The sequence below is a fragment of the Hesperophylax consimilis genome, chromosome 27 (assembly GCF_061612785.1).
Source record: "Hesperophylax consimilis isolate HC1 chromosome 27, BYU_Hcon_1.0, whole genome shotgun sequence".
Lineage (NCBI taxonomy): Eukaryota > Metazoa > Arthropoda > Insecta > Trichoptera > Limnephilidae > Hesperophylax > Hesperophylax consimilis.
In genome coordinates this window covers 19,728,212-19,743,518 of record NC_142862.1, presented here as the reverse complement: position 1 = coordinate 19,743,518, position 15,307 = coordinate 19,728,212, and the positions used below count along the sequence as shown (strand labels likewise).

The 15,307-nt window shown below is 34.6% G+C and overlaps 1 protein-coding gene across 3 annotated transcripts in view; it reads left to right on the top strand.

Annotated features, from left to right (window-relative positions):
- Positions 1-15,307, top strand: part of LOC149410720 (uncharacterized) — a 132,136-nt gene that overhangs the window by 44,852 nt on the left and 71,977 nt on the right. For all 3 annotated transcript variants that reach the window (XM_089648395.1, XM_089648394.1, XM_089648393.1), the window contains exon 2: positions 12,728-12,793. In XM_089648395.1, coding sequence (XP_089504521.1) covers positions 12,728-12,793 — 66 coding nt within the window. The remainder of the gene's footprint in view (positions 1-12,727; positions 12,794-15,307) is intronic.

The following is a 15,307-nucleotide window of genomic DNA, read 5'->3' as shown; positions in this document are numbered from 1 at the left end:
TATTTATTGTTTTGGTGTTTAATTCGTAGAACTCCATTTATTTTTTTAAATAAATTTAAAATAAATCAAATTTAATAATGTTATAATAATTATTAAGTTCTGCAAGTATTTCTGTTATTTTTACAGTTTTTAATGTGACAGCTGTTTCGGCTTTTGAGGCCATTATCAAACTGTATCAAAAAGCCGAAACAGCTGTCACATTAAAAACTGTAAAAATAACAGAAATACTTGCAGAACTTAATAATTATTATAACATTATTAAATTTGATTTATTTTAAATTTATTTAAAAAAAATAAAAAAAAATAAACAACCAACTTTATTTTGGTTTGGCTTTATTATAATTGGCGTCATGTATCTTTTATCAGTAGATTTTTCAATGTGGATGAGTGTTTCAGGCTAATAATTATTGCTTATAAAATAATTGTTACCCTCTGTGCTATGCATAAAAAATCTTGTCTTAAACATTAGTTTACTAAAAAAATAATAATTAGTATTTTTTGTAATGGTATCACTCAATTGCCAGGGCTCCTACCAGGGAGCAACTTGACAAATGTAAATTATCTCTCATAGCGAGGCTGAGGAACGACTGATATTTGGGGCTTATGAAAAAAATATGAGTGGAGATAGTAGGAAGAATGTTGCAAAAAAGCATTTAAAATGGAAAATGCATTGAGAAAAGCATTTAAAATGCAAAATGCAAAATGGTTTTTAGAAAAGCATTTAAAATGCAAAATGCAAAATGGTTTTTAGAAAAGCATTTAAAATGCAAAATGGAAAATACCTATTTTGCATTTTGCATTTCCATTTGAAATGGATTTATTTGAAATAAAGCACATCTCTGGTGGAAACCAACTACTTTGAGTTTAACAATAAATTCTATCAACAAAACGACGGATTACCAATGGGATCGCCCCTCAGTCCACTTCTTGCAGAAATATTCATGGATTACATTGAAAAACAAATTTTAAATTCAATCTTTAGCAAACACATCATTTACTATGTTCGTTATGTTGACGACATTTTGGTCTGTTGGAAAGGCACCAACAGACAATTAGATCTTTTTGTCACATTTGCTAACTCCATCAACAGTAAAATCTGCTTTACGGTTGAAAGAGAGTGTAATAAGAAAATTAATTTTTTAGACCTAACAATCGGTAGAGAAAATAATAAACATACGTTCGAAATTTTCCGTAAGCCTACGTTTACAGATACGACAATTAATTATAAATCTTTACATCCATGGTCACATAAATTATCTGCCTACCACTCAATGGTGCATAGGCTTACTAACATCCCACTCGACAAGAAAGCATACGAGAAGGAACAAAATACAATCCTAACTATTGCTAAAAATAATGGCTTCAAGGGTAGAGACATCGAAAAAATAATTAATAATAATAAACACAAAAATAACCTTAAATTAATTTACCCAACGACTAATAATAAGACGAATAATAAATTCGGGTGTTTAGAATTCATCGGACAGACATCTAATAAAATTGCCAAAGTCCTCAAAAAATGTGGCTTAGATATTGCCTTCCGCACAAAAAACAACTTAGGATCATCTCTTAAAAACTCAAAAAGTAAGGTACTCAAATTACAAAATAGTGGCATTTATAAACTCCAGTGTGACGAATGCAACGCTGTTTATGTTGGACAAACGGGCCGGTCCTTTAACACTAGGTTCAAAGAACATATAAGATCTTTTAAAAATAATAATAAAATGCAATCTCAATTTGCCAAACATCTCCTAGATGAAAATCACTCACTTAATGATAATAATAAACCAACTCCGTTACACGTACAAAATAAAGGCCGTAAACTTAATCTTTTAGAGCAGTTAGATATTAACAAAAATTCTAATAATCCGAAAGCTATTCTAATTAATGAACAAACCAATATAATTCATTCACCCCTACTAGATATCTTCAAACCCAGTGCAAATACGAGTGCACATTGAAGTACTTAATTATACTATTAAAATAACCCTATGAGTCATCGTTTGGGAATAACTAACATTAAGACATTCAGTCAAATTTAAACATTACACTAATTGGGGAAACTTTACTAGGGTAATAACCATCAATAATTTCTAACATTTTTACACAGAAATCAATTAAGAAATCAGTAATTGAAATTAAAATACCTACCTAGAAATAATATAAATGTATCGTCTGTAAGTGGGCTACCCACAGTTTGATAATGCCTTTAGAGGGCGAAACAGCTGTCACGCGTAATAATAATTACACAGCAGAACTTGTTTAAAAATAAACTGTTTTTATAAACCCAATAATAATATTATTGTATATATAAAAAAATAAAATGGAGTTCTACAAATTAAACTTAATAACAATAAATTTATGTATTTCTTTATTATGTTTATTTTTTTGCCATTTAATATGCTGTGTAGGTAAAAAATACTAAATCAACATTTAACTCAATGGAACTTAATTGGTCTAGAACATATGAATGTTTATTGTTATAATTTTTTACTGTATGACTGTTTGCTTCCTAAATAAAAAGAAATAAAAAAAATATACACATTTTTGGCTAGTAGCTTCCTCTTAAGTGAGATGTGTACATGTATGTTAAGGTTGGTTTTTTAGAGATTTGTATTTCGATTTGGTTGGAACACTTTTTCCAGCGACAGCCGATTTGACAGCTGATTTGTGCCTTGCCATTTTACCGTTTTCATGATTACTAACTTTTTGTTCTCCAATTGAATGGCATTTATATGGAAGAGCTCGCTGCCATCATTTTATTGAAACATTCGACTGCACATAATTTTGTGGATTGGCCTCCAACATCATGTGAATCACGGACTTTTCTTTAGATTATTTTCTGCAAGGAAATGCAAAGTATACGTCAATAAACCATAGACGATGGACGACTTGAAAGCTAACATTTGCCGCGTTATTGCCGATATACGGCCCCAGCTGCTCGAAAATTAGACTTCCAGATTGCGCATCATTCGATGCAGCCGCGGTGCCCATGTGCTCGAAATCATATTTAAATACTAACGGCATAAAATTATCTATCCAATAAAGCCAATACCGTGGTCATAACCACGATATACATACCATTTTGCAGTTTATACAAATAACATAATGACGTACACATAAACGCACATTATAAAATAATTATACATAATATGAAAACAGAGATAACAAAATTGAAACAATTTAAATATAAACTGTATGGCAGGTCAAGGATGATTCAGCGCGTCCAAAATGGCTGAAACTTTGGTGAGTAACTGTCAAAAGATGCACAGCTACATTCAGTAGCTTTTATTGACGAGTACCGCCATCTTTGCGTTGAGGTCGGAAACTTTTTCAGACCACCCTCGTATATAACAATAAAGCTGCTGCCACACGCAAAGCTCACATCAAAAGTTAATGTACAGCGCATCATCTTTTCTACCGACACACGACGCTATCAAATATTTCTTCCTATGGTAGGAGAGGGGGTCAGTTGAATTCGAGAGCGGCCGAGGAACATAATTTCATCTGTCAAAGTGACAACTTACTGACAGCTTGAGCACGTTTTCGAAATGGATGATACTTGTCGCCTATTGCTGGATCTGTTGGACAGCTCATCCTCAGATGATGATGCCGCCAACTATATAATTATAAATGCTATTTATAAACTTTTTAGATTTTAAACAATCTGCGCGTAAATAGCGCATTTTCACATAACCTGACATAACCTCTCCGTCGAATCAGGAAATTCGCAGTTCGCACACCGATCGACGAAAGCGACATATAATAAATTATTGTAAAATAAGCTCACGTCGATTTCCAAAAATGTCGAAGGCAAAGGCGGCAAGGACCAACACCAGGGCAGGGAACGAGAAGAGAGCACGAGAGCTGACGAGAGCAAACCAGATTACCCAGGAAAACAATTGAAAACAATCAACAAACGAACAAACTAGAAGCTTTTCTATGTAGGTATCAGGAACTTTATCAAAAAACCGAATGATATTACCATATAAACATACTGAGTTAAAAATATGATTAATTTTGAAAGGGCGAAAATTTGTTTACTTCAAATTCAAATATTGATTATATTTATATTTTAAATATATGTTAAGTATGTTTGCCAAATAAAGTTTTTTTTTTAATCTTTCTAAATTTACTAGCACACATGACGATATGAGCTAACATAATAAATAAGAAATGCATTATTAGGCTGCTTATGTCATGGCTGTCAAAGGGAACACGGAACTTAGTTGGTAGCTCCGTAATTAAAATGACCCCCTCTCCTTTTTACGGCGGAGAGGGGGACGCATAACTTTTCAAATATCGCGTCGGGAGCGGTTACGTAAAATAAATTCGGTTAGCGAAGTTCAGAACCACACTTATAGCGCGTTATCTTTTTACGTGTGTCGGGTCTGTATGGGATTGTATGGCGAGCGCTATTGTGCTTTATATTATCTGTTGATGTGAGCTTTGCGTGTGGCAGCACCATTAAGATGTCGAGCATTGTCTCCGCACTGATGCTATGTCTGGGGGAAAGTCCTCATATAAGGTGGGTTAGAATTTTAAAGGGATAAAGGGATTTATTTTTGGTAAAGAGGTAATACATCTAGGGTATTTTGAGCACTGGTGTAATCATAAATTTCGTTCAGAAATCATATTTCAACAAGAGGGTCAGAGAGGTTTTCGTTAAACAAAAGGAGAGGAAAATAGAGTTTCTTTATGAATACAAATATGTTTAATTTATTGTCTGACTCAATGTTGTACTCTGGTGAACCCCTCAAGTTGCTTCCGCTGGGGCACCCACACTGTCATGATATGCATTGTCCCCTCTTCTGACTTTTTTTTTCACTCTGCAAATTGCAAGTGCGCTTCACTGGTGAATTGGGCAGCCGCCAGCCACCTCTGGTTTGGGGCCCAAAAATACCTGAAAAAAAATCCTTCTCTACTGCAGAAATGGACGATCCATTTAAGACCCCGCATTCCCATTTCCTACCGATTTATAACAAGTTTCTCTTTAATTCTTTAAGTTTTTAAGTTCTAATAAAAATATATGTTACTTTTGAAGATTATATCTATACATTTGTTATGCCGAAAAGTTAATTACACGAAATTCCATCGATATAAAAACACGTTTCGTTCTGTTATTTAATATTTTATAGGCATGAAAAAATTCACAGTGTATCTTTAAATGCAACTAAAACATTTTTAGAGAGATTTTTGCTCTATTTCAAACGAGTCGTGTTTTATTCAATATTTTCAGTAGTAATGCAAAATCATGTGTTTTTGGTTTGAAAATTTGGTCGCCTAGAAATGTTTCAGATGCTTTAAATAAATACCGCGAGTATAATACATCTTGGCCTTTGAAATAATCGAGTATTTTTTATAAGCCCAGAAAAAAATAATTTATAAGGCTTATGAAAACTGCTTTGAAGTTCAAAATTTCCTACTTACGAACCCATTTTCGGTTATGGTTTGATTGTATAATGTGGCAAATTAAGTTATTTATAAAATGATCGGAAAACATTTAAATATTTATGCCTGAACATCCACAAAATAAAATAAAAGGCACTTTTTGGCCATGTTTTTTTCTTGCCTGAATCAAAACAGGCGGATGGTGTTAAGCGGGAATTTAAGCCTTATCGCCATCTACGTAAGGAGTGTTATTGTTGGCGGCTCGATTCAAAATATTACACGACGTAGTGCATCGCCTTAATTGTATTCGTTTTTGAACATTAACGCGCTCCCTCTAACATTCGTATTTACATATCTCCCTTTCAAACCATCTTGGAACGCTTACTACGGGGCCTTAACACATAGATGATTCATTCCCAAACAGATAATTCACAAACATGCTTAGTTTCTTTGAAGCACAGACGTCAGGGGGAAATGCCGTCCATGATGTAACTAACTACTAACTAGCCACCATGCCGTTTCCCAGCAGGGGTAGGCAGAGAGGACGGACCGCCAAACGACTCGGTCTTGGCACACATTCCTTGCCTCATTCACATTCATACATCGTCTCATACATACTCTTCTGTGCCTGGTTAACTTGATCGTGCCATGTCTTCCTCATATATATGCAAGGCACGTGCATTTCGTCATGATATATGGCAAATATCATAACGAAACCGGTCTCTGACCGGTCAGTAGCCGAGTTGACATCGCGTTTGGGTCCCACTCAGGCGTAGTGTGTTCAATTCCTCGGCTGGCTAAGTCCTCCATCACAACACAAGCAACTTTTTCAGCTTACTGTGGTGGCAGTAGGAGATTTTCAAATATTGTCAGGTTATTCGTAACCGGGGAATGTTTGTATTTCTTTAAAAAAAAATTCATATTCGTATTTTACTAAAAGTTTATCAAGAAACCTGTTATATCGTTCGTTAAGGCCTGCAATACCGGCTTTAACCGTATTACCAATAATTTGAAGTGATTCTTAATAAATTAGTAGTATTTTATTCAGTGTTAGTGAACTATAGTAAGTTACAGCTACAGATAGGTAGTTTGTGGTCGCATGGAGTCAACTGAAGCGAATCCGATGAACCCGACAACGGTGAGGCTTCGTAATCGCTGGCATTCTACCATTTTATAGGTATGAAATAATAAGCACATTAACCATAGACATCAACATTGCTAGACTTGTCCTAACATGAAATCTATACAGGAAAAAATAAATTAAATATCAGGAGAGTTCGAGAATGCTTTGAATAAAATTACGTACATTGACCGCCGAAGAGCGCACATTGAAAAAAAAAATTCGCTAAAGTAAGGCAAAGGTTTGCAATGGTACATTGTGGGACGTTTCTACGCAGGATCTAAATGGTAGTTTTAACCGCCTGGCGTAGCAACGTTAAAGATTAGTGAGGTGGGTAAATTATAACACATTTGTAAAAGTGTCTAACTAAATAGAGTAACAAAATATTTTGGAGACAAATCTGAACTTTTGTTTACCCGGTTTGGGGATTTGTAGTCAGCAATTTGCTCGCCATTGTAACAAGGACCGGTCATTCGTATTCGTAAGCAGATTTTATTTTCGAGGAATGAATAGTGATATTATAATGCGAGTCAGTGCCTGTATACTGTAAGATTCATTTGTTGATAAATAATAGAAAGGGAGAAGGGTCATGCCGCATCCCACGCTCCGCGCACTTGGTGTGTTCACCTTTACCTGATTGGCTGGCCTATCAATTTGAATGTCTATGGTATTAACCTTGGATAGCTGACGTTCGTCAAAATGACGAGCATCAAATACAAATCGAAGGACAGGTTGTTTCGGAAAATTTGAAAAATTCATCAAATTTCAACGTTCATTTTCGGGTTCTGTGTAAGTCTCATTCAAGTTGTTATTATATCATTATAGGCTAGTTGCTTGACAGAACTGAAATAATAACAGAACTTGAAAAAATCTTCCACAGAACTTGAAAATTAACTTTGAATTTGAAGAATTGTTCAAATTTTCCGAAACAGCTTGTCCTAAATGTCTCTATCGAATGCTTCTATCGACGAGCAAAGACGTCACGTGTCAACCAATTGGCCGCTAGACTCGTGCGTACCATTGTCTTTGAGATACCTTCTGACTACTCATCATTTTGTCGAATAGTTAGTTCAATGGTTTTGGTGGTTTCGATGGTTTTGTCGATTTTGCGCAAAAATATAAGTAATACAATTGTCATCGTTGATTTAAAGAAGGCATTTTTCCCCATTTTAGTTGTGTATTTGTAGTGTTGAAAACTAAATGTGAAATTTATCAAAAAAAGTAGTGGCGTTTTATGGATTATGTTTTTTTGTTGTTAAATTTATAACCTCGTCATTCTATATATTTCAATATAAAATAAAAATCTAATTAAAAAATAGGGCTACAAAAATGTTCGTCAAAAAGTCGAATGGGTAGTTTAATGAGGTACAATAACAACATCAGCTATCTACGATTATGTGCACAACGGACAGAAGGTTAACATAACACAAGGTTAATAAAATAACTGTTACAGAAAAATAAGAGACAATAAAGTTTGAGTTGAGTGAATAATACAAGTTAAAAATATTTTTTCCGGAATCATGCCACCATAGTGGATGTTATAAAATAGTCGACACATTCGCACAAGAGGTCGGGAGAAGTTTAAGCTGGCTCTTTGGAAAGGAATATGGAAAGTTTCGGCGTTTCTTAGTTGGCGGAGGCCAAGATAGAAGATTCTTCGTGGTTATTTATAATTTTGAAAATAAATTTGATGTAATTTTTAATTTGAAATATTATTGGCATTCTTATAGTCCACAAGCGGCAAGGAACATTGGACAATCCGGTTCTATAGGATATATTTTTTTTTAAATTGTGAAACTGCACAAGATTCCCAACTGCTCCCAGCGACTAAGGCATCTCTAATTGGGGTATGTTATGAGGCTAAAGGTAGCGGGGAGGGGAAGGAGATGGGAAAAAGGAGGGTGGGGATGTACCTGAACATCCGGATCTGGCCACCAAACACGGCCAAAGCCATTTTCTAGCAACGTTTCAAATCTGGGTGGTGGTCTTATAACAGGGCGATATTGATAGTATTTTCCACTCTGGAACGTGCCGCAAATACACGATCTATTATTTTTTATTCGTAAATCTATGTAAATCAAAATGTAAATGTTCGTTTGTTCAAAATCTTAAATCTCCCAAAGTTCTTCACTGATTGCTTTGTAATCTGTTGGACAAACGAGCTTTTTGAAAAACAGCGCCATCTGTTGGACATAAAAGTAAAAGAGCTATTGTTTTTCTACCTACTCAGACTGACTGAGCCACAGCAAATAAATTTACTTGGGCACGCCGTGATTTGAACCAGCGACCTCGTTTGCCGTCAAAATGTGAGTTAGTCTCTTTTGAACTGATTCGATCCTTATTTTGTGAATCTCACGTATTGGATTCTAGACTAAAGAACTAAATCACTTAGGCCAGGTTGTTTTATCTGTGGTATACCTGATTATGATGATAATAAGACGATGAGGAGGGGGTGCAGACTATGATGACTGATGATTAATCACACGAGTTCACAGGAGCGTGTTCAGCATGTGGAGAGGTCAAAGATTAAGCAGTCATTGAAATATATTATTATTGAAGAATTCGGCAATGCGAAATGAGATATTATCGTCACCTTTATTAGTAAATTACTCAAGTTCATTTTATCACAAATTGAGATTTGAATACCATCTTTAAGGATGTTTTTAATACTAATAAAACCTCTTTATGCGCATGTGTTGATTGGTTAAATTCTATAATTGCATGACCTAAACTTCAAGCCAATAACTACCCTACTATGTGTAAAGAGAAAGCTCTAAAACAGTAAATTTTACTAATTAAGACGTGTGCACCTAATATCAAATTATATTAATGTAAGGAAGTATTGTTATTGAATAGTACCTATTAACGTACGAGACGAACTATGGATGTGAATAAATCAAGAAGTATGTGAAAAATATTTATTTATTTATTTATTACACGCCCTAATGGGCTTTTACACATTACAAAGTTTAATAGTTGAGTATCACAGTTATTATAAATTCTACAAAATTAAAACAATAAAGGAAACATAATACAACGAAAAAAGAAAAAATATTAAATGTTACAACAAAAGCATATAATAAAATAAGATACATTAGTAAAAATGATAAAAAGTCTTACATAAATAGATATTCAAAATAAAAATTAAAAATATATATATTGCGGAAATTATAGATATCTATTTGTGTCTCGATATATAAAAGAATTGAAATAAACAATATTTATATTGATTATTTTTAAGATGAAATATATCTCCCAGATCAGAATATTTATTTCCGAGACTGTGAAGTCTTGGAATCGGGGAATTTTGATAAGACAGTGTCCTGGTGTTGTAAAAATAAAAGGGTAGTAAATTTCGGCAAGATCTTTTGGGTATGTGGATGCTGATTAATTGGAGTAACTCAGGACAGTCAATTTTGTAATGAAGTATTTTATGTAATACTTTTAAATCTGTGTTTATTCTTCTTTCAGAAAGTTTTAATAGGGACAATTTATCAAGTAAGTAGTTATAATCAATGTTTTCTACAGGAATATGCAATTTATAGTTTATATACTTCAGGAACTTATGTTGAATCTTTTCAATGTTATCGGAATGAATATTGTAAAAGGGGGACCATAACGTAGAGTTATACTCTAGTTGGCATCTAACAAGATAATAACTTATTGTTCAATTGCTGTTCATTTTCTCTATTTAACAAGACATAACGTTATGGTTTTCTATCGTAAGTTTCTGCTGGTCTCGAACACTGAAATGAGTATGGCTTTTTTATCACTATACTGTCACTATAGTATCACAACATCATCCCCCCAGATATAAAGCGAATAGAAAATTTGAATGATTACAAACCAAGAATAAAAATCTGACTGAAAGAGATTAATGAAAAAACTAAACAAAAACGACATATAACAGAAATGAATAACTTAAGTCCGCCTCAGCACAGGTCACCCTAGTGAGGAAGAAATACAATTTACTATACATATATTCGCTTTCATATTTTGTATGTACAATGTTTAAATAGTCGCTATAAATAATTAAAAAAATTATACTAGCCCATTTCCTAATAAAATATGAATTATTCAGAATATCTTAACACGTGTTCAACGCAGGTAGCCTTGTCCAAATAAATACGCGGACGAGATGAGAACTGCAATCCCGTTTTTAGCCTAATCTCTAAATAGTATAAAATAAAGTCGCTTTTCGCGTCTGTCTGTTTGTGCGCTTAGTTCTTCTAAACTACGCAACGGATTTTGATAGGGTTTTCACTATAATTTAGTGATTTTTTCCGGAAGGTTTATATATTCAATACATGCATATTATATTTTTAGAAAGCAGAGAAAAGTCGATGTTTTAATCAAGTCGTAAAAAAATATTTTCGCGCGCTTACATTGCTAACACTGGCTAAACCTTATGAGATCCATCAAAATGATATACTACGGAATTGTATATCTTAAAAAGGCCTACAGAAATGTCCAAGATGGTATATGTCTATCTCCTAAGGTTAACCCCCAGCAACACCGGATACACGTCAGCTATTTACCAAGTTAGAGATTTTTAATAAATTAGCATACTCATTTTTTCTCCGTTTAGTAAAGGTTCACTTTCTTTCCTCAAAAAGTCCCTCCTAGCATTCCTGTGTAGAGTTAACACAAAAAAATCATCCTTTGATTCGTTTTCTGTTACATTTATCTTTTAAATATCCAAGAAATCCTAATTGCGATTATCTTAACAAAAGCACTTATTATTTTAGTGTGGTAATTTTGAAATTACGTTTCAACAGATTCACACGCCATCTGTGGGCGAGATATAACATTATAATAACTTTACCTGTGTTTATTGTTATGATTGTTGTCGTGCGAACCTATCACATATACGACTTGTACAGCCACTGTCGTAACACCTACCGTTTTAATTATGAGATTTCTTCATTATTATCCACTAACGGTGAGTCAGAAATGACTGTGGCCCAGTTTTAACAATGAATTTATGACCTATTATTGTTTTTATTAATTTGTAAACATTGAAATGTATTTCCGTAGGTTGTTGGATGGTAATTACTCAGTACACGTATTTATAATATAGTGTATTCTTTTCTCTGTGTTCTCTATCTCTTTTGAGGTTAGTATGTATTTTTATTTACTTCCCATTACGTACTTTACCCCGAATGTGTTCTTTTCTAGGTTTTTTTTTAACACAGGAGGCTCTGTTGACAATTATTATGTCATCTTTGTGGATGTTGTGTTTAGGGTATCTTTGAGGAGAGGAATTAGTGAACATGGTTCTTGAATATACCCATGTTGTAGTAGGGAGCAACCCAGAGGCCGGCTAATCGTTCCACACACGATCTTTCGAACTCAAGAAAGAGTCATAGAAACCACTTGTTTTCATGTGACATATGCTAACCGTGTACAAATGTTGGGCACGCGGTTGTCGTGTTTTCCGACTAACTACCGGTGCCGGTTAAGAGTGGCTTTAAAAAAGCGTAGAAAAATCATTTTAAATCTATACCCACTATACCATATGTAGTTACCCTACGTCCTACATTTAAAAAAAATTAATTGAAAAATTTCACTCAGTATTTCAATTTGGGAGGCAGGTTTGGGTACCGCTTGCACCTCTACCACCTCTGCCATAGGTCACCTAAGTGGTTTGCTACGTTTGGTGACTAAGCAGGGGTGCCCGGGTTCATGGGGTGAGGTGTGTTCAGGATGAGCCTGCCCTCAGCTGCGTGGCGTGCCAGCTCAGAGAGGCTGGTTTGGGGAGACCCTTTGAACTCTCCAACAGGTCTCTTGACCCATCGCCTTGCACCGCTGAATGAGGGACATATTCATACGTCTGTCACTCCTGGACACACTGATCCCTAGATTCTTACCCAATCCTCATACTCATTACCTTCCCAGAACTTACTCTCCTTCCTTTCCTCAAAAAGACCCTCCACACAACATCCACAAAGACGACTTAGGCCCTGAGAGAGATTATTTTCCTCAGGGCCTCCTGTTTGGGGTTAATTTTAAATAAATGAAATTAACAATCTCGGTAACATGACTGCTTGATTTTCGTTGAAATTCCCAATTCCCACCCGCCACGAAAAATAATGCCTTGTACTCCGCTTGTGCGGCTCTCAGACTATGGTTAGTGTCCCTTCCGGTAAAAAGGTTGTTCAACACTGGATTAAGTTAATTAATTGTTATTGTAATATTTATTCTTTATTGTTGCAGGGGCGCTGAACTTACTGATGTCAGCATTCTCAAACGGATGGTTAATGTAGAAGTGCTCGCGCTGAGGTGAGTCCATCGTTTCATATTTTTGTAAAGGTAACGGTGAGAAGAAGAAGATGTGTTGAAAAGGGTGGCGAGTAACCTAGCTATTCAAATCTGGTAAACAAATAACGATTAGGAATAATGGTTCTTCACTAGGATTATCCATTACACTGGAAAACTCTTTGCATAGTACATTTTACGACGCCAGATTTCACCGTTTCTGATGTTAAGCTGCCTCAAACAATCAGATTTCTGATTTTTATTTTTCTAAACTTCAGTGGCGGTTCGTGGCTAATCTCATTGGTAGTTCAATTGGAGATTACAAGCGGGAGAAAAAATTCCCTTCGATGTATGAAAAAATCATGTGTTGGTATAATCGATGTTACGTACATTTTTCCATGGATTTAAAGGAATATCATCAGAGTAATACTAATTGCAAAAAATGAAATTCATTCGTAGGCTAAAAAATATAAATAATGCGTATTTAAAAACTAGTTTTAAATTACAATTTACCAAAGAAACTGATAATTTTTATATGAAAAGTAACATCTACTTTAATAACACGGTCACCTAGTAAAAACCCAAGGTTTGCACGTCTACTACTATGTTTCGTATGATCTGTTTCTTAGAATTTAAAGTCCCATAGTCGCTAACATTCATAATGCACATATAGAATTCATTTCGGACTCGCTGTTGGGCAATATAATTCGGACAGGTGGATTTTTTAACATAGAATTTGAATGTTACGATGTTTAAACTTATACGATATGTTAAAATTTCTTATATCATCTATTTCTTAGAATTTAAAGTCCCATAGTCGCTAACATTCATAATGCACATAGTATAGAATTCATTTCGGACTCGCTGTTGGGCAATATAATTCGGACGGGTGGATTTTTTAACATATAATTTGAATGGTGCGATGTTTGAAACTTATACGATACGTTAAAATTATACTACACGCTTATCGTTTTTTTATGGGACTTCAGTGCATAAACGCACCTCATAGAAAATATAGAAAACCGTCACTGCTAACAGTGATTTTATACACTTTCAGTCTTACTTAAAAAGATCCTCTAATATGCCCCTGCAGCATTGGTATAGCTATACGGCGAAGAGGGCCGTATACTGCTCGGGTTAAAACCTTTACCCATAATAATATTCATGCAAGATTTTTTTAGACTGGCATAGGGTTACCATATTCGGCCAGGGTCTCGTCGGGACGTTTCAGGATGGAGCAAATAAAAATTTTGTAAAACTTAAACAATTTCTTTATTTATAATAAGTAAGTAAATATGTTTGTTTTATAGGTTACTTTAATTGGTACTAGCAGAAGTACTTGGCTGGCCATAGTTTTAAGAAGATTTCGCTTTTCTCAACAATTCTGGGTACCTTTTAACATAATTGTAGAACTCAAGTCATGTTATAATTGTCTTAACTCTTAACTCTTGACACTGTAAAATCGACTCCACAGTCTCTGGGAGCAGGCGATTTCGTTCATGAGTCCACTGGGCCGACATTAATGAAAAAACTCTTTCTACTATGGCGTTGTGAGCAGAAATAGAAAATAACTCGCATAATTTCAAAAGAAGGCATTTTCTTTCCGGATTTTCAGTTTCTTTGAAAAAGTAAAGCCACTTCTCTGCAACCGAATCGATCGAATTCCATTCTTCCGAACCAAGCTTAGCCTCTAGAAAGCTCTTAAGATAATTATGTTGGTCAAAGAGATTATCGCTGAAAGTCTTCACACCATTACTATTCAGGTATAAAATAGTGTTTTCGATTTTTTCCTATTCTGGGATTTCAGATAGTGTCATCCAATCGAACACTTCATATTTATCAACGAAACAGACCACTTTTTCAGATACTCGGAAGCTGTATTATAAAATGTTACAGCTTCCTCTTCAAATCTTGAAACCAAAACTGTTGTTTCAGGAGTTGGATTCTTATTTTTAAGTTTGTTCATTTGGATTTTGGTTTGCATGCCAATAAATTTGGCAGATTTCCTTTCAATCAGGGTGTAATGCGTTTCGTTTAATATTTTTCTGATTTCAACTATAGACACCTTGTTCTTTTCAACGCTTTTTATATTATTTTGAAACAAACTCAAGTTAGAATGCAGAAAGAGGAAATAAATTTCACTGATCGGACTTTTAAAGAAATCTGTAATAATTCTAGTTGGATTTTCTTCCGAATCAAAAAAACTTTTGAGTGGTGTCCATAGTTTCAGGATTCTTTCAACCGCGGGCATTAATGATAACCAATTATTGTTCTTGAGTGTGACAAAAGAGTCTGATGATTAATACAAACATACGAACAGAACCCTTTCAGCTTCTCCGTCCTAACAGTGTATATTGAAAAATAATTAAATATTTTGAGGACGATAACTTCGACATCCACAGACAAGATTCCAGCAGCGGTTGATATAGTATTGTGCAGAATATGGGCTGAACATCCAATTCCTTCTATAGGTTTTTCCAAATCTTCTTTTATTTTATGAAAAACATTGCACCGACCGCGTCTTTCAAGCCCTCCGAA